Genomic DNA, 21,915 nt, shown 5'->3' with positions numbered 1-21,915 from the left:
TATGATCACACCAGAAAGTAACAGATTTCAATATAAAAAAACTTCAGCGACAATGAAATTGGAGTCACTTTTTAAAAGACGCGCTCTTTTAGTAAAATAATTTTCGCGGGAACTTAATCAACATTAAAACAATATTTCTCCATTCGCTTCGCTTTCTAAGGTTTGCAATAGACATGCACGTTATAACTTCTATAGAACAAAGCAGACCTTTCAGATAATATGCTAATAATAATGGACATCAATATTTAAATGGTACAAAACTGTTCGCTCGCCTTATCATCCTTCATGAACTTGTGTGTGAGGAAAATTTCTTGACCAAAATGGATAACCAGTTAAATAAATTACTCAATTATACCTATAGATTAACTAGATCTGTAATTTTAGCCGTTTCCATCTACTAAGTAAACAATTTTCATAAGATCTGCACGAACCTGGATGAACATATTTTTAAGTTATATATTATCTACAGTAGGCCAAGTTCGTTTGCCACCAATAATTGTCAAATTATCCACATTCAATTATCATTCATACGCATTTTAGCTGTTTTCCGCTCTCGTTCGCTCGAACCGTTAACCCGTGGTGGTTTGATCTAAATTGTTGTATGATACAACACTTTAGAACTTGTATGAGATGTGTAAGTTAGTATTTCAGGCCGACCTGTTATACGCACTCTTCGGACTTTCTTAATTTTATTTGTGTATTGTAGCCGGTAATTTCGAATGCGTCAACCGTGAAATATCGACTATCTCCGTTATCCTCCGTTATAGTTTAGATTGCACTAATTCAGTGGTGTAGTGGATCTAATGTCCACCTAGCGACCGGGAGGTCACGAGTTCGATACCCACCGTGGGAGCGTTCTTTAGATTTCCCAAAGACACTAAGTACTGGATCTAGGCCCAGGAAACGGACTCGATAGCGTTTATATAGGATTAGGCTTTCGATGCAATCATGCAGGTATGTGTATTTGCACATACCTGGTATTACACACGCATACCTGATGCAATCGGGCTAAAATAAATAGGTTTACACTATTGCACTACTGTAATAAATTTGTGGTAAATGAAAGCTTCTATTTGTTACAATGGTCCTTCTCGAAATGTCGAATGGTACATGATGCGTTTTCCTTCTGTTTCTATATTGGCTGTTACGATTCCTAAATTTACTGCGTTTTGTACCACCATAACTCAGCATGCAATTTGCAGACATTTTATTTCTCAAATCGATTCCGCTTAAAATGTCTATTAAGAAAACACGAGGTTATGGGGTGTATAGATGTGCAAAAGGTAGCATTTATTTTCATTTATTTTCGCCATGTCGCTTTTACACTAAATTATAAAAGGAAAATATTTAGTGTATTGTTACCTCTTACGGAAGATTACGGAGATAGTCGATTGAGTATCCAGATTGCAAAATACGAAGAAATGGCAACAAACCCAAAAGATGTGGTAATTAGTTTAATTAACATGCTGGCAGTAGATGTTATAACTTACAGCTTATTTAGTGCAAACATGCTGAACTTACTGTACCGTTTTCACCTTTATTTTTCACGGAATTGTTACATTCGTCTTCGAAAACGAAAATTAAATTGTTAGTTGGTTACCTAACACTCGGAACCTACTGTAAGTAAAAGAATGGTTTATAACTTTAAAACTGACACTGACAAGACCTGTTAACTAAAGCTTTCCCCGTATACAAAGTCTAACTGAATGGTACCATATTTATGTCATGTTAAAAATCAATTATGTTGAACTTCATTAAGTACATGTACTTCCCCTAGTCCATATAAACGGACTCCCAGAGCCTTTGATAATTGTTTGCTATGGCGGCTCTGACAGTCCATATGCACCCGTTCATAAACATGGGTGCAGTTCAGCGCAGCGAATCCGTGCGCTTCACTAAACAGACGTCGTTCGAGACAAATTGAGGAAAATAATTAATAAACTTCATAAACATGTAAAATTTACCTGAAAGGCAACCTACGGATGTTATCCTGTGCATGCACCCTATAAAAACACGACGATGTTTCAACACACTTTTCTGGCTGACATGTTTATGTTTAAATTTGAAACAGTGTATTCTGTATCGAATACCACATTGTTATTGACTTTATAGGCTGGAGCACATAACCCGACGTGCAAAATATTGGTGAACTGCGACCTAACCAATATTGGGTCAATTTTCCAATATGGCGGATACAGCGTACACAAAAAAACCTAAGTCAACAAAATCAATTATTTCTTGCTTTAATGGTACAATTTGGATGTGTTTGTGGTTTAGATAGGTAAACTTGAATAAGTTCTTGCAGTTTCAGTGTTCCTTAACCCTTGCATTGTTGATAACATTTTGCACCCATGAGCAAGAGAGAGCGCATTGCAACTCGAAGCAGCCCATTGGGCTATAAAGCTTAGAGTTGAATTATTGCAACTAGTACTTCCCCATGCTATATACAATTTATCGTCGACTCACCTAAATTCGCGACTACCCTAGATTCGCGGAATTTTTTTTATGTCACGTGACCGGCAGCGAAATTTGTTCATGCGAATGCGTGATCGCGGGAAAATATTTATGAATGTTTACTCAATTGGAATGCTTGAAAATGTTTTAAAAACAATGCGTTTAAACAGGAAAAAACGTATGAATTAAAATCCAATAGCGTAAAAAACATATTTTCTTAACACCAATTATATCCTATAATTGAATGTAATATATTTTTTGTGAAAATCAAATATCATAATTTTTAGATGTTGTCTACTGTTGTAGAACGACTTCCATATATGACACTGTTATGCTCCATTCACGAATGAGGCCAAAAAAAAAATTATTGCGCGTTTCCTAGAACTTGAAAATTTAGCTGATTTTTATTTTTCTAGCTTGTTTTTTTAATGCCATCCCTAAGCCATGTCGAAAGAAGTATAGACTTAATAAATACTTACACAGCTGTTAAGGAGGAGAATGTGTCTGTCCTTAGAACCTCCAAAATATACAGAGAAATGGCAGACCATGTCTGCATTGGACCCATTTAAACTACTGCACCCCTTTCAGAGTGGTCAGGAGACAGGAGAAAATTTTTTATTCAATTAACAATGTACATATGTCAATATTTAATTGTTATTACGTTTTGGATTCTTTTAGTTCGCGTAAGCACCAGAAATTAACGTTGACTGTCAATAAGTTAATATGGTCTAATTGTTCAAACTTTCGATGAATTGTTGTATGACGTCATACCCGCGAATCAAGGGTAACAAAACAAAATGGCTGACGCTTTACACTGATCAAACAAAGAATATATTTAAGACTTTAAATACAGAGTGTTGAATTTATATTGGATCAAATCAGCGAGGGATGTATTTATTTTAAAGGGTTAGTGTTTTTCATTGCTGTAATTTATATGTTACAATTTAAATATTGACATTAAATGTTAAGGTCGCGAATTTTCTGTAAACAAGGATACTAACAGTCACTTTTCGTATTAAAACTGGTGGAAACTTTTCCATGGGACCAGTCGGCAGAGTTGAAGCCTATTCCAGGCTAAGCACTGAATTTAACAAGCATACTTTAATCTATATATCACAGTCTTATGCCATGCTTTTTAAATAACACCATAGTTACATATCTAGTCATCTATGGCAACAATATTTAGCTATGTTAGTATGACTCTATAGATATAAATAGTGCTATATCTCTCACCATGGGTCGCGGATGGCCACACTCCATGTCAGTTTGAGTATAGCCACATCAGCAGGCAGTATGAACATCACTAGGGGTCTCTTCAACTCTTTGTTTATTGAGACGGAAAGAAGCTTTAAAAATAACACCACAAGTCGTGAAAGTTGGCTTTATGAAGAATAAACACCTTTAAGGGACTGTCAATCGCGATTGACGAAAAAAGAAAAGTTTTAAAATACCGTATTTTTTTACAATTATTAGTTTATTTTGATTAAAATATCACGACTGGTATATTACATTACTTGAAAAAAGTTAATATTTTCAGTATATTCAGTAATAAAATTTCACGATGTGAAATCGAAAGTACATCGCGAAAATAGGTGACATAACGATATACACACTATAAATAACGCAAGTAGATTGATCATTTTATATATAAAATATATCAAATTCACTACGCATGCACAATTTGCATTCCTGGGTTTACCACGTGACGATGATGATCAATTTACTTGCGTTAACTGGTAGTTACCTGGTAGACATACCCAGTAAAATTAATTACCGAATATACTGAAAATATGAAAAATTAACAACTTTTTTTCAAGTAATGTAATACAGGGCTTGACACTAACTTTTTTTACCTACTGACCCAAAGGACCACCAGCTTTCAGAAATTACTGGCCCTCCAAGATTTCAAGTGGTCCGACAATTTCTATGTTATTTTACCTAAATTTCAACTTACTTTCCGGACTATCCACAATGTATTTATAAAAAGAAAACTGTACTATCAATTAAACTATCTCTTATCCTTTTCATATTTCACTGTAATTCAAGCTTCTCTTCTTTAGTTTTAGGTTTTTTAGGCGGAGGTTCTTTTAGGTTTTTTAGGCGGAGGTTCAACCATCAGATGATGATCCCCGGAATGAAATTCCACATGGCTAAGTATATTCTGATGGTACTAAGATCGATAAAATGCTGATTATTGCTGCTATTTCAAAATAATAAATACCATTTTGTTCATTTCTCGATCCGAATGCTTCAAAGTTTATGTTAATTTGTGTATCCATCACGGCAAAGTCCGGAGACATTTGCGGGAAACATTTGCGGATCGCAAATCGATTTTTTAATCCGAAAACAGGTTTTTGTCATCCGGGCATCTAGAAAAATTGGAATTTTAAATATGTTGCTATTTTTATCCCGGTCTCAAGTCGGCCCATAAAATAATGATGAAATTATCGGTTTATTATGAACATATAAAGTTATTTTATTGATAAAAACGGCTTTCAACCAGTATTTCACAATAAGCTGGCCAGGATTTTTCACTGGTCCAACGGATCAACCAAATTTCTAGTTTCACTGGTCCTCCCTATTTTTTACTGACCCTGGGTCAACGGACCACCGTTTGTGTCGAGCCCTGTAATATACCAGTCGTGATATTTTAATCAATATAAACTAATAATTGTAAAAAAATACGGTAATTTAGAACTTTCCTTTTTTGTCAATAGCGGTTGACAGTCCCTTTTAAGTTTTCTAAGTCAGGCCGCTGTTTAAGAAACAAAGTTCCCCATGTATTGCCACAGAAGTTGGTTATGTTAACTTTCAATTACTGTTTTCATTGACAATCGACATGCATGTGGTGCACTTACATGTACATTGGTCAAAACGCCCTAGAAAGACTTATTTGTGAGTTTATGGGGGATAGTGTGAGATACAAGAGACCATTGGTCTGTTTAGTGGCCCATGTAAAGCACCCACGACTACATGTATGCACATTGGCTTATGTTCTAGTGGTAGTATATTGACACCATAGCAAGGAATCATTCAGTCCTAACCAGACATACAAGTCCATGGTGCCATAAAATAGCAAACTACTTTGACCAGACATCCATATAGGAGGACTAGTGGCTACATATAAATACCTATCTACTGTCCCCCTTGAAAACCGGACATGGTGCAACTGTGTTATTAGCGAGGCTGTTTTCGGAGAAAACCTGAGGTATTGTCATAGCCTGCTTGTTGTCCGACGTCCGCCGGCGTCGTGATAAAACCTTTACATTGGCTCTAAAATCAAAGTGCTTCCACCTTCAACTTTGAAATTTCATATGTAGATGCACCTTGATGAGTTCTACACGCCACACCCGTTTTGGGGCACTAGGTCAAAGGTCAAGGTCACTGTGACCTATAAATTTTTTATTTTTTTTAAATTCGCAGCCGAGCGTGGCACCCGTTATGCGTAGCTCTTGTTTTAATAGCCAACTTCAGCGTATCGACGCTTCAATTTATGACATTTTTATTTCAAAATATTCATGCCTACACTATTGTTTTTGTATTGATATTGATTTATAAGTAAAGAAAATTATTTCTGTTTTCCCAATTAAGCAATGGTAAATTTTGGTTAAGTGATGTGCTGCTGGCACTGCTGCCTGTGTTTTCCAGAGAGTCTTCCAGGGTCTTGCCATATTTAACTTTATTATACCCCTGCATTGATATCTGCCTGACATAACACTGCCTGATATATTTTCTTATATCAGTTCAACGGGAAGTTCTTATATCAGTCGATGATAGGAGGTAGGTCATATTACTCGCAATCATCTACAAAGTCATCATACTTAGTTAAATTGAATCAGATTCAACAAAACAAACAATTGGATATCAAGATGTATTATATTTTAAACACAAAATGCAACACAAACAGCAAATAGCATGTTTTACTAATATAAAGTGCAAGTGCTCATGACGTCATTATTAACTTGTCAAACGACAAAAATCATATTCGCTAAAAATTCAGCTCTTTAGCAATTTTTTCATTAGTTCTTAAAAATTGGGGACGTAGAGGTATGATAAACAGAAAAACAGTTTACTGCCTGATCGTTTTGAAAAGCCTCGCCATTATATTATTCTAGGCGTTGCCTGATCTATGTATAACAAAAAACCTGTTATTCTCTATATCTAGTCTATGGGAAAGAGCTTGTATTTTCAAATTAATATTGTCAAAAAATAATCCAAAAACGGAGTCACACAAGAGCAAGCACATAAATTATTGACAGTCAAATAAAATCACTAACCCGTATTGGGCAAAATGTTCCATAGATTCAAGATTAGATTTGAAAGCAATTTCTGTTTGGGGTATTGCCATAAAGAGTTAATAGTAAAGCAATTATAGGCATGTAGCAATAAGCCATTTCCCAATTAAATGGTCATATTCAATTAACAGAAATACAATTAAAAATAGCAATTTAAATGAACAGTATATTGAAAAAGACATTTATCTTCTTAAGGTAATATCACCATAAGTAATTAACAAATTAATAGAAAATAAAAAATAAAATAAAAAAATCATACCAACAATTTTTTCTATTTCATATTGCCCAACGGTCACTGCTTCTAATTATGGAATGTCACCAGATTCAATCATCGTTGTTAATTTGTTAAATTTGGCATTTATAGGATAGGTTGTGTAGAGCAAAACAAATGAAATGCACCTAAATGACTTTGTGAAACTATTTATTTCCTTAACAACTACTGTGATTTTATGTCATGGCCTGAGGATACTGGCTGTGGTTGGTCAGCTACAGTCCCAGATTACCCATAAGGCTAAGAAGGCAACTGCCTATGGGCCCTGCGACTTAGGGGCCCCATGAGACCCTGACAAAACATTTTTTTTATTTACTTAGACCTATATTATGACTTGAAAAAGCTAATTATTTTGTAAAAATGTTATGTTTCTATTAAAGGCTTGACATTGTCTTACCAAGTGACTTTCATTTATTATTTGCAAACTGTATTGTTTTGCTGGTGATTTGATTTTCAAGATGTTCATTAGGGTGCTCGGAGTTGAGTTGAATTCAGTGCCCTTTCACTCAAGGTCATTTTCCTGATAAATGCTTCCAATAAAAGCTCATTAAAGGAGTAAATTCGACTGGGCACTGACTTTCAAATAGACATTAGGCAAAGTAGGGACCTGGGTAATGTGCTCCAAAAGTTTCACTGCCTATGGGCCTCCATGGTGCTAATCCAGCACTGGTTGGCTAATATTGTTGCCAAAGATTGTTGACAATAGACCTGTTTTTAAAAACATAAACAATTTACTATTCATAATACTTGAAAATTCAGTTGCCCATATAAGTTTCTTGATGTGTTTCAAACAGACTTAAAATTGCAAATAAAACTGAGATATGAGATATTACGCTTCACTTCATAGACCTTAAAACATGTATAATCTTTAGAACAGATCTTTTACTCGGCAATTAGATCCTGATGTGTTTTCTGTATTTTACCTTTAAATCAATATTTGCTTTCATAATCATGTTGGTATCATACTTGGTGATGTGGCATATTTTACAAGAAGTAAATGGTTTAGGCCACAGATAATTGCTTAATTTGTGGCACCTAAAATGGTTAAGTGAAAAACGTATAAATTTTACCTTTATGAAACTTGGTCATAATGTTTATCTTGACAATATCTTAGCCAAGTTTGCATCAGGGTCAAGAGTGTCCAAAAACCAGGTCACCAAGTTATATTAGAACATCTCTAAAGGTTACATTTTTTTTCTCAATCTTGAAACATCTTGGTCAAAATGTTTATGTTGACACTATGAAGGCCATGTTTGGATGCGGTACTAATGAGGTCAAAAACTAGATAACCTGGTCAAGTCTTCAACAATTGAACACATCATCATTGCAATTTGTATTATGCCCCCGAAGGAAGGCATATAGTGATCGGACTGTTTGTCAGTCTGTCTGTCTGTCTGTCTGTCTGTCTGTATGTCCGTCACACTTGAAAAAGAAATGCTGATATCTTCTATGTCACTTCAGATGTAACCGTCATATTTGGTATGCATCTGTATATGGACAAGGCCTTTCCATATGCACACAAATTTTGACCCCTTTCACCTTGACCTTGAACTTAGGGTCCTCGTTTAGGTTTTGAAATCTGCGTTTAGGTTTCGAAAAATGCTCATAACTTCTATCAAAGCGTTTTTCGGGGGCATATTCAATCCTATGGGGACAGCTCTTGTTTATTTTATTTTTCTTATCCAGGGTATAATCATACAGTTATACAATTTTACTAGACATATAATGAGTATTTAAATCTGTTATTCTAAATTTGACATTCCATTGCTTTTTAGATCACCTGAGCACAATGTGCTCAAGGTGAGCTTTTGTGATCGCCTTTTGTCAGTTGTCCATCGTGTGTCGTGCGTCTTGCGCCGTCAATATTTGCCTTGTGAACACTACAGAGGCTACATTTATTGTCCGATCTTTATGAAACTTGGTCAGAACATTTGTCCTATTGCTACCTCGACTGAGTTCGAAACTGAGTCATGCTGGGTCAAAAACTAGGTCACTAGGTCAAACAAAGAAAAACCTTGTGAACACTGTAGAAGTCACATTTGATGCCCAATCTTCATGTAACTTTGTTAAAATGTTTGTCTAAATGATATGTTGGTTGAGTTCAAAAATGGTTCGATCCCTTGAAAAACATGGCCGCCAGGGGGCGGGGGATTATTCCTTATATGGCTATAGAGAAACCTTGTGAACACTCTAGAAGTCACAATTTTTGCCATCATGAAACTTGGTCAAAACATTGGTTTCATTGATATCTCGGACGAGTTCGAAAATGGTCCAGATCGGTGAAAAAACATGGCCGCCAGGGCAGAGCAGTTTTCTCTATATGTATATTGTGTCAAATTTTTGGTCCAATCTTCATGAAATTTGGTCAGAACATGTGTTTTCTGGATATGACAGTTGAGTTCGAAAATGGTTCCGATCGGTAAAAAAGCATGGCCGCCAGGGGGGTCAATTTCCTTATATTTATATAGTAAAAAAAGCTTGTGAACACTCTAGAAGTCACATTTTTTGCCTAATTATCATACATTTTTTTATAAACATTGGTTTTATAGATATCTCGGACGAGTTCGAAAATGGTCATGATGGGTGGAAAAACATGGCTGCCAAGGGATGGGGCAGTTTTCTCTCTATATATATATTGTGAAAACATGTGAACAGTCTAGTTCTGATTAGCAATAATATTAAAGAAAGATAACCTGTACATACTTTCTAATAGTTAACTCCCTTGTTTAAACCTGTGACTTCCTTCATAAAATGTGAAGTACATAAAGACAGTAGTTTGCATGCACTTAATAAACCTATTGTTTCTATGTCATAAAATAACTGTACATGTACTAATGCACTGAAGAGCCTTATCTTTGATCTTTACTGATAAGCCAAGTTAACCAACTGTGTTTTGGTGTATTGATTGAACATCTTCTAAGATCAATTGGATTGGTAAAATCAATAATCTCAGCAGACTACTGTGCTATGAAACTGTTTCCATGGCAACCTTGACTCAAGTAAAATGCACTGGCTTACTTTACATAATTAGTGCGCAGGATAATGACCACTCTTTATTCATCAACATACTACACTGTAACTCCAATATAACGCGGATGACGGGGTCCAAGCCACGCAACAGCGTTATAAACGGACAGCGTTATAAGTTTTGAGCTTATTTATTTAAGGGGCTATAAAAACAGGTATAATATAGCCTATAATATAGGTCCTGTGTATTGTCATGCTGTGTTGTCATCCGCAAATACATGCATATATAAACTGAATCGAACGATAACAGTATACATACCGCTTTTCTAATGAGCACATTTATCCGATAATCCAATATAATTACATCACTTACGAAAAAATAATGTTTAACATTTATGACACGAAATATGTTTACGAACTTCGTAAACAAATTCATATGCCTACGCCATTTTTCAGAAAAATTAGTACAGTGCATTATGGGACACAGCTTTCATTGGACGAGCGAATTTAAATTTAGATTGAATGCAATACGATACATGTACAAAGAAATGTTTTATTGCTTCATACGCAGCATGTAAAAAACGTGCTTTCCGTGGACTTTCTGATAACGGGCAAAAATTTAAGTGCATCTCTGTTAACTATTACACTGCGTTAGCATGTAAATAAATCGTCAGGATTTTACAATTTATTTTTCGTATACGTACTGAAACATTAAACACACACAAAGATATTTTTATTAATCAAGCATGTGTAGCATATAATAAACGATAACACACTTACACAGCCATAGTTTATACAATGAAATACAATACACGAAAAATACAAAACATAAACAGGTAATCGTTTTAAATAACTTTATTTTGATAATTATTCCGCTTGCACTTGCCTTATTGAAATAAGCGCACCGAACCGCTCTGATAGGGAATACATGTAACAAACACCGACTCGCGAGTTTTCACACCTTTATTGGCATTACACAACAGATTAACACCAATTAGCTGTCGAGTGTCGTTTAACCTCTAATCGATTAAAATCAATTAAACGGATGGAAAAAGCAATCAAGCTGTGATCGCTGGCTTCTTTGAATTTATGAAAATACATGAAGTTGCATAACATGGATTTGAATCAGAAATGGAAGGTTGGAGAAAAAACGGGATCCAAGGACCCCCCGCGTTATATTGGACACAGCGTTATAACGGACCGCACTATATTGGAGTTACAGTGTAGTATGCTCAAGATACTCTCCCTTGAAGGGTCCACATGTCTGCTAAAATAAACTGGGTTTTATTGTTTAATACAATAACCCACATTATCAAAGATTTGTGTTTTAAAACGGATTTATTGATATTTTAATTGGAAATATAATTGCAAGATTAGTCTGAAAATAGTTCATGTTTGTTTATAAACAAGACTCTCAGGGCGTGGTAGTTTTTTTGTATGTCTACAGTTGTTTATAGTGAAACATTGTGAATTCTTTTAGTCACACTTTTAGTTCAATCTGAATGACATTTGCTGAGTGCAAATGTTGTTATCATATCTTGATTTAGTTTACTCAATTAGTTTTAATAATATCATCTTCAAACATGGTGACAATCTTTATGAGCATAATATTTTTTGCTCATGGTGAACTTTTGGGATCACCTTTTGTCAATTGTCTGTCTGCCGTTGTGCGTCATGAATATTTGCCTTGTTAACACTGTAGCGGCCACATTTATTGTCGGATCTTCATGAAACTTTGTCAGAAGATTTGTCCCAATGATATCTTGGACAAGTTCAAAAATGGTTCAGGTCTTTTAAAAAACATGGCCGCCAGGGGGCCATTTGTTGTTCATTCTTCATCAAACTTGGTTAGAACATTTGTTCCATTGATATCTTGGGCTGCAAAAAAGCAGGTCATTTCTTTTTATCTCAGGTGAGCGACTTTGGGCCTTTCATGACCTCTTGTTTATGTCCCCCAGTCAATAATGGGGGACATATTTTTTTGCACTGTCTGTTGGTTTGTTTGTTAGTTTGCGTCAAACTTTAACATTGGCGATAACTTTTGCAATATTGAAGATAGCAACTTGATATTTGGCATGCATGTGTATCTCATGGAGCTGCACAATTTGAGTGGTGAAAGGTCAATGTCATCCTTCAAGGTCAAAGGTCAAGGTCAATGTTTGCAATATTGAAGATAGCAACTTGATATTTTACATACATTTGTATCTCATGGAGCTGCACATTTTGAGTGGTGAAAGGTCAAGATCATTCTTCAAGGTCAAAGGTCAAATATATGGGGGGACATAGTGTTTCACAAACACATCTTGTTTTATTTTGGGAAAGGGCCTGGTTTTACATTTTGGGCAACAAATATCAGCACAACTGAAAAAGGGAAAAAAATGGTTTTAAATTAAGCTTGATTTTTTTAGAAAATTGCATCATTTTAAAGAAATTCTCTTTTGGGAAGGGGCCTTTCTCTTGGGAGTAGGGGCCTTTATAAGGCCCTTCCTAAAGAAGAAAAAAAATTCTGCAATTATTCTTCAACTTTATTGAGGCTCTAAGTTAGTTAAAAGCAAATAGGAAAACAGTTGAAAGCATTGAGAAATATCTGTTGTTTTACCAGTGAGACCAGTAGACGTGGTCTTTATAGTCATCTGGGCTCGTATGCATTAGTCTGATAACTTTTTTCTTGTTTTTCAGGAGGCCCAGATGTGTGATGGCCCGCCCCCGGCGTATGAATCAACAATAATGAGTTCCAACATTCCTCCCTCCTACTCAAACACGCCCGCTGATGGTATGGAATGTTACAGTTTTATAAGCTCACCTGAGCACAACTTGCTCTTATTGAGCGATTGTAATCGCCTTTTGGCATTCCTTTGTCTGGCGCATATATTGTATGTCACCACCACCCTTGGAAAACTATTGAGGCCACAATTATTGCCACTTTTCATGAAACTTGTTCGGAACCTTTGTCCCATTGTAAGTTTAGTTAAAAAATGCAAGGTATGAAACAATTGGTCACTAGGTCAATTCAAAGACAAAAGCATGTGTACACTCTTTAACCCTTTCCCCTCAGTAAATAAGGTTTGGAAATGAAGCCTTAACAACTTGAATCTAGTAAGTAAGGTCTTAAATATAACTTTTTATGGGACTACACATGCATAAACATTTATATCTAAGGGATAAAGGGTTAGGTCACATTTTTTGCCCAATCATTATGAAATTTGCAAGGAACATTTGGTCCATATGATATCTCAATGATGTCAAGTTCTAAAATGATTGTGTTCTGTTAAAAACATGACCACCAGGGGAGCAGTTTTTTACCTATGGCTATAATGAAACAAGATTGTATTCCCTATCTTCATGAAACTTGCTCAGAACTTTTGTTCTAATAATATGTGATGAAAATCCAAAATGGTTCTTGAGCATTTAAAACATAGCTGCCAGTAGCCAATTGTATAAATCTTGATAGCTCTTATCCAGCGGATAAGTTTTGGTTATCTTCAATATTTTGGTATCTTTTTTGGTTAGCGATTGTTAAAAAAAATATCTGAACAGGTGCTTATTTAGGTTTAGTTTTGGCTTAAGTTATCCATATATATATTTATACAATTGGCCACAAAGGCCATGGGCTTGGACGTTATTGTTATATTGCTTAAGTGAAACATTAAAAACACTAAAGAGCACACAATATTTTGCACAGTGATCATATCAATGTCATGCTCAGAACATTTGTTGTAATAATGTCTTGGCAGGGATCGAAAATGATTCCAGTCTGTCGATAGTTGGGCAATATGGGTTTGTATTTGGGGCTTACTAAGTCAAGGATAATGTTATTCAATGCATAAATGATGTTGTTAATGCGAATAAGGAATAATTTTCCTTACATTTCATACACTAATGAAATGCAGAAACCTACAATTAATTTCTTTACACAACTGCATAACAACGCCCCGCACAAATGGACATGAACTGCTAACCAGAACCTGTTTAAGTTATCCCTATTTAAAAACTACGTACTAAGGCTATATAGTGTATAAACCAGTGTAACGACAGTTTTGGTTTATGCCAGACTTTGTAGGTAACAAATTCAGGTTAAGGTTTATATTCAAGTTTATTAGGTTAAAATTTGCATTAAAAAATATATTATACATGTACATATCTGTAAAAGCTAAAGATATTCAACTCTGGACTTTTCAGGTTTTGCGCAAACATGTTGAAAATCAGTAGCCATACATATAAATGTCAATAATTGATCCTGATTGAAAAAAAAAATGTTAAATTTAACATGTGTTAATTTTTACACATTTAAAACATCCAACTGTAGTGTGTATAATATAGCCACTAACATATTTCTGTACATGGCATTGTATTTATCTTTAAAACTAATTGTTTAAAAAAAGATAACCTAGACATTTTTTATTCCAATAATCATAACTTCAAAGTATTTTCTCTATCATACCGGCAACTAAATACCTGTAACAACTCTATTCTCTTACTGTAATTTTTTGTCTAATAATGAACAGCCTCTTACGGGTTGTGTCCCAATATTAATTCAAAAATGCTGTTAAAAATGCACTTATAAACAATTGGAATACTGTTATATATAATCATATTAATAATCTTTTATTTTTACCCAATTGCATGGTTTATTGCGCTATTTGTCCCAATCCAAATGGCACAGGCTGTAAAATATAAAGTAAAAGCAAAATCACTGCCTTGTTTTGACAGCCCCTCCCCCTTCCTATGACTCGCTGTATGGGAAAGTGAAGGCTGCCAAACAGCAATCTGAAGGGAATGTGGACTTCTGCAAGAAATTCATGATGATCATCTGTGGAACAAGTAAGGACTTCACATTGACTCAAAACTTTTATGTCCTATTATTCTTATGCTGTATTTTATTTACCAGTTTGTGATTTTTAATGACCAAAACTTATTTTTGTAAATATAAACACATGATACATGTAGATGAGCAATTCCAAGGATATATTTTGTATTAAATACCTTCATGAGAATAAATTCAACATTGAATAAAATGAAACAGTTTCTGTTTGATCTATAACTTAAATAGCCTGCTGTGTTCCACATTATGCAACTGCGTTGCATTTATTATGAACACTTTTTGTGCATAAGGATACATTTTCAGCATTTTAAATCTCAATTTCAGTTGGATGCACAATCATGCTAGCCTTTGTGTTGGCCATTCCTATAACAATGATCGTCATGGGTATGTAGAACTTTGTCTTAAACCTTTACCACTTAGATACATGTACGTATTCTGACGCATTTGTAGTTCCTAAGAAAGTTATATTTAATTTAAGACCTTTCTTACTAGATTCATATTTTTCAAGCTTCATCTCTAAACCTAATACTAATGGGCAGCAAGCAGCATAAAACCTGAGCAGACTTCCATTTACTGGCAGGCTATTCTGGTTTTAGGCTGTTAGCACATAGCCATTTTCACTTTGCTTCTGAGTGGGAAAGGGTTAACAATCCCATCTTAAATAACTAAATAATTTAATACAAATGTGTAGAGTATTTAAATTTGATTAGAAAATTGATTAACAGTGAGAAGAAAGTCTTAAATTTGGTAAACTCCGTTATTTAGAGGGTCATATATACAGTGTCTACGCTGTTTTATTTTCTTAAATACGATTTTTTAGGAATTACTTGGCAGATTAAGACATATTTCATGTTGAAAGGTTCTACTTTTAAAATGTGTATTCCATAATTGTACAAGTCATTAGTGAGTTAGCCTTCTATTCAAAAGATCTTAATATTTGTAGAATGTTCAACAAATCTGATTGATTTCAGGTGCTAGTAACAAGAACAAATGCTCCATCTGCATTTATAAAAAAAGAGGATGTATCATGTTAAAGTAGTCAATAAAACTTACCCATTTCAGGTGCTATTCACAAGAATGACTGTCCAGCCGAGCGCATGATCCCCATCTACCTGATTGTGGGCGGATCATTCGGAATCATTAAAAACCTCTCCAGTCTCCTGCAGCGTTGTAAGAACAAGGACGATGAAGACAGAGACGAGAAGAATGCAAAGACAAACCCGTTTGACGCCACGCTGAACTTGTTTCTTTTTGCATGGTTTATTGCTGGTAGGCTAGGTTATTATACCCCCATTTCTATTGATAGTGGGGGCTATATAGGAGTCACTTTGTCGGTCCATCGGTCGGTTGGTCTGTCGGTCTGTCCTGAAATTTCATCCAATTTACACCAAACTTGGTCACATGTTGTATCTAGATGATGTATAGGTCAAGTTTGAATATGGGTGATGCCGGGTCAAAAACTAGGTCATGGGGTCACTTAGTGTGTTTTAAACTGAAAGTTTGTCCCGACCATAACTATGTCATTTATCGTTAGATTTTGAAATACTTTGTACATTTGTTCACCATCATGGGACAGTGTGTTGTGTGAAGAAAGTACGTTGATATTTCCAAGGTCAAGGTCACACTTGGAGTTCAAAGGTCAAATGCTTGTCCAAGCCATAACTTTATCATTTATTGTGAGATTTTAAAATTATTTGGCAAATTTGTTCATCATCATTGGACGGTGTGTCACGCGAAAGACTTTCGTCGATATCTTCAAGGTCAAGGTCACACTTTGAGTTCAAAGATCAAAAATGGCCATAGATGAGCTTGTCCAGGCAATAACTGTGTTGTTCATTGTGAGATTTTCAAATCATTTGGCACATTTGTTCACCATCATTGGCAGTTGTGTCGCGCAAAAGAATTACGTCAATATCTCCAAGTCCAAGATCACAATTTGAGTTCAAAGGTCAAAAATGGCCATAAATGATCTTGTCGGGGCCATAAGTATGTCATTCATTGTGAGATTTTAAAATGACTCTGTACATTAATTTTGTTCACAGTCATTGGACAGCCTGTCATGCAAAAGAATTCAAGAGTGCAAAGGTCAAAATGGCCATAAATAATAATGGCATAATAATTCTAAAAAATCACCATAAATTAGATTCTCTTGTGTTGTGAAGACAGCATGCAAAATAGTCTGTGTCAATGCAGCATGTGGGAATATACGTCACGTCTGTGACAAAGCTCTAGTTTGTAAAGTTTAGTATCTGAAGTGTTACTTGTTTTGCATAAGTATTTGAAAGTTTCTTTTAAGTAACAAAAATGAGTCAAATAGACAATAATTTATCTTAAAAGTACATAAAATACACATTTTTACTTGTACTAGTACATACATTATACAACAGCTCATCACAGTCTGAATTTAATAACACATTTGTTTGGGAAAAAGCGTGTTAGTACATTTGATCAAAGTTAAATCTCTAACAAATCAGAGTTTATATAATTATTCTCTTTATTGATTTAGGAAACAGTTATGCCATATCTATAGCACTAGGGTAATGCCGATTGGTCAGTATTGATCATGGCTTGCTCTGTTATTGAATACACCGCAGTGTATTGGGTGCCTGCAAAGCTGAATAGATTATGGAAAAGAATTTGATTTACATGTCATTTAACCCTTGCCCCCATTAGAAGCACAGTGAAAATGGCTTTTTCAGCCATCATTAAACCAGAACAGCCTGTGAGTAACTCGCAAAGAATTTGATTGACATGTCATTTAACCCTTGCCCCCATAAGAAGCACAGTGAAAATGGCTTTTTCAGCCAGCATTAAACCAGAACAGCCTGTGAGTAACTCGCAGACTGTTGAGGTTTTATGCTGTTTGCTGCTCATCAGTAACTAAGGGTTGAAAAAAAGCCGTTGAAACGTTTGTCAAAAACATATCTATGTGAGAAAGGGTTAAAACAAATGGAATGATAGGACTTTGTTTAAGTTGTCACCCACTATCTAATCTGTCTGTTGATGATGGGAGAGAAGAGTTATTGTTTATCAAACTATACAAGTGTAAATATAAAGGTGCACACATCTCGAAAAAAGTTACAATATTTTGAAAATTCAAACACTAATGATTGAGTTCAAAATTATAAATTTCTGCTTTTAAGGTTAATTAACTGTGTGAGAATCTTTACTTTTGATAGGATAAGTATTTTTTATTTCCTGGCCATATTCAACAATGACTAGGGCGAACATTTATAGTCAGGCAAATATTTAAAGACCTCATAAACTCTGAAATACTTACATGCTAGGAAATAATCATGACCATTACAACAAATTGTAGGAACATATAATCTTTTAAAATTTCTTTCACAAATATTTCCTGGATCACTACAATGTATACCTTATTTTAATGCAATCTTTTGGCGTTTGTCCCATTTTGTTGTTTACTTTTTGAACTAAAAAAGTTGATAACTTATGTACTTATAGTTATATTATTTAAGCTTGTTTATCGTAAATGTTTGATTTTCGCAAAGTGACATTGAAATTAACGATAAAAACAAGAAACAAACCAAAATAAGGCAATATTTGGAAACACAAATCCACCTTTTTTCTTTCAGGTAATGTCTGGATATACCGTACACACAATGAATGGTCCAAGGACCCCACACAGGCTAACTACTGTGAGCCGTCCCTCTATTGGTTTGCTTTCTGGCTGACGACCGCCATGTACATCCTCATGGGTAGTATGTGCTGCTGCATTTGTTGTGGCGGAATACTGGCTGCATGCTGCGGAACACTCTCAAACACCAGTTAGAATGGCTCTTTTACGTGTGTGTTTATATAGGCTGTTTGTCCATTGGAAGTAAACTACATTGATGTAAAAAATATGTGGACTTAAATTTTGCAGATTTGATTAAAGTTTGTACCGTCAAGAGCATATAAAATAAGCATGCTTTACATTTGTCTAAAATATTTAATGAGACTGTTAGATAGATTTATGATGCGAATATTATTATTTTATTTTTTTCTGTGTTTCATACATTTATTACTTCTGTTTATATGCTTTATCAGCAAATTTCTTTTGAAAAATTGTTTTACTTGTATTAGCAACATTTGTTATCCTGTAAACAGACCTAGTAATGTTTTACTTTAAAAGGCAAAAAAAGATCAAATTAATTGAGACGTATCTTGCAAAGATGTGTGTTATCTTTTATGCATCAGACCTACCTCCAAACTAGCCTGTGCATTTGCGCAGTCTGGCCAGGAGCTACTCTGTTGGCTACAAAGTCATGCAAGGTTGTGTGGTCTCATCAGTTGACATTATAACTCATCATAAGAGTATTCGGATGCAGAGGCGAACCTGAAGCTACACTGTTCGACTATGTCATAAGGCCTATTTTTGCACGATGCAGCTTTAATAAGCTTTGCTTCCCTAACCGCCTTGCAAACACAAAAGTTTCTCATAAAATCTTCAATTTGTGTTTTTACTTTTATAAAAAAAAAATGTTTATTAAACACTATATTCATCTAGAAACTTTCCATAAATACATTTATTTTCCAAAAAAATGTAATCAATACATTGTTCATTATTTTGTAATATTTTAGAGTTTCTACATACATTGAATACATGGACTGCTCAAGAAACAAGAATATTTTTGTGTCAGTTGATTTTAAGAGGTGTGTTCCTACATATTTCTTACATTTTGCTAAATATGACTTTTTGGAGATTTTTTTTCTAGGGCTGGTTTACGGAATATTACCCTATTATGCAAACAAGGCACATTTAGGTTTACAACTTTTACGATTTATATGATGGTTGATAGTTATTACATAGCATAGATACTTTTAAAGTTAAGAGTTCAATCTATTACCTGAATTATTATTGCTAAGTAGGGAATAGCAGAAATGTTTAGCTGTTGATTAGTTCACAAAACTCATATACAATTTTGCATAATCTGTCTTTTTTGTTTTCTCTTTCTGTTGTTTTTTCCCAAAGATTTTACATTATTTTGTTATTGTGATGTGATATAAATGTGTTTTAACTGATAAATTATTTATAGTTTAAATGACAACATTTTTGTAAAGACAAATAATTGTTAGCATTCTGAGATTAAACAAATTTATTTTTATGTTTCTTAATTATTATACGCTTCTGTTGTTTTCTCTTATTGTTAATTGTTTTTGTTTTTTTTGTTTATTCCAGATATGCATATATATTTGTAAGTTTGATACAACATTTATTTTATGTCTTGGTTTTGCTTTTTTTGCACACAAATAATGTGATTACATTGATTAATTGACGATGATTGGTTGGGTTTTAAACCAGGCCTACTTTAGATTAAAGCTTGTCAAATGACATTGGCAGTGTATGATTGTTTTATCAAGACAAGTTTATAAAATAAGTACTGTCTTAGATTTCTTAATAGTTCATCATTTGTAAGACTTAAAAAATCTCTTTCTAGATTCCTCAACAGTTGAACATTTTTTAGATTATATAAAATCACATCTTTAGGTTGTCAAGTATTTATGTAAAATTGAATGATTATTGACATATGTTTATCTTCTGCACATCATCCTAAGTAAATGTTACTTGTGGCCCCACAAAGCCACATACTGAATTATGATTGGGTCTTACACTGGATTTTTGTTTAGATGATGCTTCCTTTCAATGAATAATTGCATTCAAGGGAAAAACGTTGTCCCTGATAAGAATGTGCAGTTTTCATAGATCACTCCTCAAATGTTTCTTGTTTCTGGGCAATTCACAATGGCATCATTTTTTAAGAAGTCGACTGTATAAACAATGTGACGTTTTCAATTGCAAATTCCTCTAAATAACTGAATCAAGCTGAAACATAAATAAAATATTCTGATGGTCCAAAGTTCAAGTTTAAACTTTCGTAATTGTGGGACCACATTTTTACATTTTACACAAAAAAAGCTATTGGAGGAGATCAATAAAAAAGGAATCATTCCAGAAGGTTAAGTTGTTTACATAATTTTCGGTTAACTTATCAATACAAAAAAAATACCATTATATCTCCTTAAGTGAATGTTTTTGTATCTGTAATCAGCAATAATTGTGCAAACCGTACTCGCTCTTTTGTCATCTTGTGTTTGAATATGTTATCATATGTTGTCACATACAAATAGTGTACTTCACTGAAATGTATACATTTGAATATTATTTTATTACTTAGACTTTTTAACCTTTAGACAATTCATGATTTTTTTATTGAAAAATATTTTTTTACTGGTGCTTCTATATCCAGGATTGAAAATAATATTGTAATGCCTTAGTGAATGAATTAGTTCTGTATCATTATGAAACATTCCTTGTGTAAGAGTTCATGTAAGTGATCATGGTTTGAAAGTATTGTGTGAATATTGTCATCATACAAATCTGTTGGTTTTTTTTCAAGAAATTTGCAACAAATGTTTTCTCACAACATGGGTATGAAACGAAACATCAAGAAAAAATGTCATAAATCTTAGAAACAAATGTGATTGTGTCAAAGTTCTTATGTATTTTATTTCAATTGGTACAGTCTAGTTAATACAGTTCGAAAACAACAGTCTGTTCTAGTGACTCCAAACAGACCATACTGTTAGTAATAAGTGTGGGTAAATAGCATTAGATACTTACAATGCATAATTCTTTGCAACTGTCTATTTGATCTGCACCGTCATTAACAAATACAGCTGAACTTCCACGATGAAACACTTTGATATATGAAACACTCTGATGCAATTGAAGACATGTAGTTTGGTTTTACATTAAATATTGGTTGGTTGAACAAAAATCAGTGTTGGAAAGTCCCATGGTTGTTGTGTATTTTTGGTACTAAGTAATTACATGTATTTGTGTATTTTCATCGTCTGTATAGATATTTCCCATGTTGGGAAAGTTTTGTTATGAGTATATTCTTATTTACATTTGGTGTTATTCTTTTATAATATTTATTGATCCAGTGTCATTTATCTTTGTATAATGGATAATCATGGTGTTTTGGAATAAATTTTTGAATTCTTAATAGATTGTCCTATTTGTTTCGATTATTTAGGAAAGTTGTCACCAGATAGACCGTCATAAGTAGTGTGCAGTCAGGCCAGTAGCTGTGCTTTCT

At 34.2% G+C, this 21,915-nt stretch overlaps 1 protein-coding gene across 2 annotated transcripts in view; it reads left to right on the top strand.

Annotated features, from left to right (window-relative positions):
- Positions 1-1,375: 1,375 nt before the first annotated feature.
- The window catches only part of LOC127863427 (transmembrane protein 272-like), a 96,884-nt gene continuing 76,344 nt past the window's right edge, over positions 1,376-21,915 (top strand). Inside the window, exons 1-6 of one of the 2 annotated variants that reach the window (XM_052402951.1) lie at positions 1,376-1,445; positions 12,667-12,760; positions 14,698-14,808; positions 15,134-15,193; positions 15,872-16,078; positions 18,406-21,822. In XM_052402951.1, the coding sequence (XP_052258911.1) occupies positions 1,422-1,445; positions 12,667-12,760; positions 14,698-14,808; positions 15,134-15,193; positions 15,872-16,078; positions 18,406-18,602 (693 nt within the window). In that variant the 5' untranslated portion in view covers positions 1,376-1,421 and the 3' untranslated portion in view covers positions 18,603-21,822. Of the gene's footprint in view, positions 1,446-12,666; positions 12,761-14,697; positions 14,809-15,133; positions 15,194-15,871; positions 16,079-18,405; positions 21,823-21,915 lie in introns of those variants that run through there. The other variant, XM_052402953.1, reaches the window with a different exon arrangement.

This window comes from Dreissena polymorpha, unplaced genomic scaffold, assembly GCF_020536995.1.
Source record: "Dreissena polymorpha isolate Duluth1 unplaced genomic scaffold, UMN_Dpol_1.0 chrUn008, whole genome shotgun sequence".
Lineage (NCBI taxonomy): Eukaryota > Metazoa > Mollusca > Bivalvia > Myida > Dreissenidae > Dreissena > Dreissena polymorpha.
This window is presented reverse-complemented; position numbering and strand designations above follow the sequence as displayed.